Below are 3,437 nucleotides of genomic sequence, written 5' to 3'. Positions count from 1 at the left end.
TTAATGGTTTCTGATATTCTTTTCATATGTACACTTTACCCCCTCCCCCATTCAAGATAATGACATCAATAAAAACAGCTCAAAGATAATTTTGAGGCAACATAATATTTATTTCTATTTAATAGGCGACATAATAATATACTTTTTATTTAATAAAACAAATATTGCACATGGATAGATAGTTTCTCATTTTCCCTACTGGATAATGCATAATAACTTTGAAATTAGCCAAATATAATTATTGGGTTCTATTTACAAGCAATCCACTTTTATTTTGAATCTTTTTGAAGGAAATTTCTTATATTTCCGCTTTTATCTAAACTAACTGATGTAAGGATGGACTTGCTGATGAAGTTGAACTTTGAAGAACCATGTAAAATAACAATGTATTGAGTTAGAGAATAAAATCCTGAGAACAAGTTTACTAGTTTGCATGAAAACGGAAAAATCAGAGATACAAATATTGAGCATTTGAGTGTGGACATGCTTTTCCATAGATCAGGTGTTTTTTTTTTTTTTTTTTTTTTGGGGGGGGTGAAAAGTTAGAGGTTCCATAAAATATATTATTGTACAACACCTACTTAGCTGACATCCGGCTCTATGCGCATACAAATTTTCGCGGCGATCACGTGATCAGCGGATGAGATCTGAGGGGGGGGTCAAATTGACCCCCCCCCCAAATACATACTGGTCTGAAATAGCCCAGTTAAGATAGGGTTAATGTTCCGTCCTTAATGTACCATTGCACGGGTCAGTAAAAGTTGATGACGCTATAAAAATATGATTTAACACATTGCATGCGCTTATTAAATGCGTGTAGGGCTTACTGGCTGAATGCGCATTGCTTTCAACATTTTCTTTATTTTCATAGATAAACGTAGGAAAAATCGATTATTTGTATTTTCGCTAACTTCAGAGGCGTTGTACAACACAAAGAGCAAATTTTCTTTTTCTTGCAATGGTGCGACATTTCGCATTCAGTGAAAAAAAGACACTATTCAACGAGGCGTTAGCCTCAAGTTGAATAGAGCATCTTCCTTTCACCTTATGCGAAATCACGCACCATTGCACTTGTGCCTATCCGCTATTTGTATACTAACACAAGAATGTGCAAAAAGAAAAGATTTTTTTTTGAATCAGTGACATCACAAATCCTAACTTATCTTATTGTCTGTCCAATGGTTTTAAAAATTGCACTGATCTTAGTCTGTTTTCATACACACTAACTTGATCCAAGGATTTCAATCTCCAAAAAGACAAATAATAACAATAACAATGATAATAATAATAATACAGGGCTACCAGAGGTTGTACTACTCTAATGGTTCCACCCTCTACTCATGAATTCATATGTAGATTAACGTCTTGATAATTAATAGCCATGGCAGGATTAAATAGACAGATTTACAGTCTGCTGATCATGACAAACAACAGTGCGAATACATGTACGTATTGTTCCTCACTGGAAATTGATATGCTTTTTATTCCATATATACATTCACTTACGGGAAAAAAGAATTCATAAATTATCATCAGTATTTTTAAAATGTTCATTCCTTTCAAGGGCCATAAAATGACCTTGCAAAAAAGGGAGGATTTGAATCTATACTACTATATACCATACATTTGCTCAGGGGTAAATCAGAAGAAAAAATTGGAGCTGTTCAATAAATTATTGGTTAATAAAACCAAAATTACTTGAGTGCAAAACTTCATAATTTCTAGTTAGAATAGTATCAATACTCCAGAGCCTGGGAAGGGACATGGGAAAAATAGTTTTATAATCCTTTTAGAGTCATAATATTCTCACTAAAACGACGTGATGATATGGCTCCTGCAATGCGCGCAACTATGTATCTCGCAAAAGATGTGCTGATGTGGCGAGACTATATAGACGGGAGGAAAGGTAAGTGCTATGATGTGATCGTTTTGCTGTCAACAAATCACACAGCCTTGAGTTTTATCAAGACCCGCAGGCTAGGGCATAGGTCATTCACTACAGTGGGCATGTAGGGCCCAGGCCTCACACAAATAATACAAGGTTGTCTGTGTTGTTATCACAGATATCACAGGAGAGCTCATGAACAAGAACAATGTTTGAAGAGGTCTGCAGCCAGGAAAAATCTGTTATATTATCCGATCAGAGACTTCATTTTCTTAAAGATAACCTCACATTTCTTGCTGTGCAGCACCTCTCATTGATTTGAATCTACATAACCTATGTAATATAACAAAATACATTTGTGGCTTCGATTTCAATTTCCTCTTTGTGGCAACATGACAACGGACTTCCTAATGAAGCTGGAATGGATCTCAGTACGACCCGAGCGTTTGATTATCCTTTGTAGAGGGGCCATCTTGCTGCCATGACGATTAGGAGTCTGTCGTGAAACAGGTCAAGAGGAATTGAAGGTCACGCTGGAAGCTGGCCTGAAGTTCTTGGAGAAGTCTGGTGATGAAAGGAAGAGAATACCAGTGAAGAATAAGAATAAGAATGACAACCATATTACTAAATAACAAGATTTATGTTGTGTGAATCATTTGTTGTTCTCTAAGAATTGAGATTGGGTCAGACTTGAAGATTAATAACGGGCTCGTTTTTATAAAACTTGTTATATCAACCAACATGCAATAACAGTTTAAAGCTACTGAAATCATTCAATTTGATTGGCTTATCGCAAACTTGTTATCAAAATTGTGCATTTGATAACAAGCCGTTAAGAAATGGGCCACATGAAAGAAGACAAGGACCAATGGAAAAATAACCAATTTAATAAATCTGCTTTTACAGGTTATCGCCTTAAAGATGATCTGTTCATTCTTTCATGCATCTTTTACTCGCAATCTCCATGAATGATTTACGTCAATAAAATTAATACAGCATATCATACAAAGATCTGGTCCAGTATTCAATAGAAAGTATTGATTTTGTAAGTATTTTACTTGGCTAAGCAAATGCTTAAACTTGTATTCAGATCACATCAATGTATTTTATATTATCAAGCAAACTTTAAGCAAAAAAAAATAATCTAATGATCTTACTAATAATCTTTTTTACATCATAAAGTTTGAGCCAAATAATGTGCAATGTATGTATCCATCTTAGGTAGAATGTATGCACTGTGCATATCACGTTTGCAAACTACACGCAAGCCATGTAGGCGGTTGACTTGGATTTAAGCAAAATACTTTAATAGCCACAAAATGCAATTGACTACTAAAGATGGTTAAGTATTTGATGATGATGATGCACAGCATTTTTATAGCGCCATATATCTGTCAAAGACATTCAAAGGCGCATCGGAGGAGCCAGCCAATCTGGGTCGCCTACAATGGCACGCACACAGAACTGTGACCCGCAGGTCTCTCCTCCCGATAACTGGTTGGGGGAATGCAGGTGGACCACTACACCCGGGTTTCCCCCTAGTCTTATTCGA

The 3,437-nt window shown here is 35.9% G+C and overlaps 1 protein-coding gene across 1 annotated transcript in view; it reads right to left on the bottom strand.

Moving 5' to 3' along the window:
- Positions 1-89: 89 nt before the first annotated feature.
- LOC129277662 (exocyst complex component 2-like) overlaps positions 90-3,437 on the bottom strand; it is a 34,095-nt gene continuing 30,747 nt past the window's right edge. Inside the window, exon 28 of the mRNA XM_064095156.1 lies at positions 90-2,449. Within this exon, the coding sequence (XP_063951226.1) occupies positions 2,374-2,449 (76 nt within the window). The 3' untranslated portion in view covers positions 90-2,373. The remainder of the gene's footprint in view (positions 2,450-3,437) is intronic.

The sequence above is a fragment of the Lytechinus pictus genome, chromosome 2 (assembly GCF_037042905.1).
Source record: "Lytechinus pictus isolate F3 Inbred chromosome 2, Lp3.0, whole genome shotgun sequence".
In the NCBI taxonomy this organism is placed as follows: domain Eukaryota; kingdom Metazoa; phylum Echinodermata; class Echinoidea; order Temnopleuroida; family Toxopneustidae; genus Lytechinus; species Lytechinus pictus.
The sequence above is the reverse complement of the archived record's forward strand: the minus strand, read 5'-3'. Positions and strand labels throughout refer to the sequence as shown.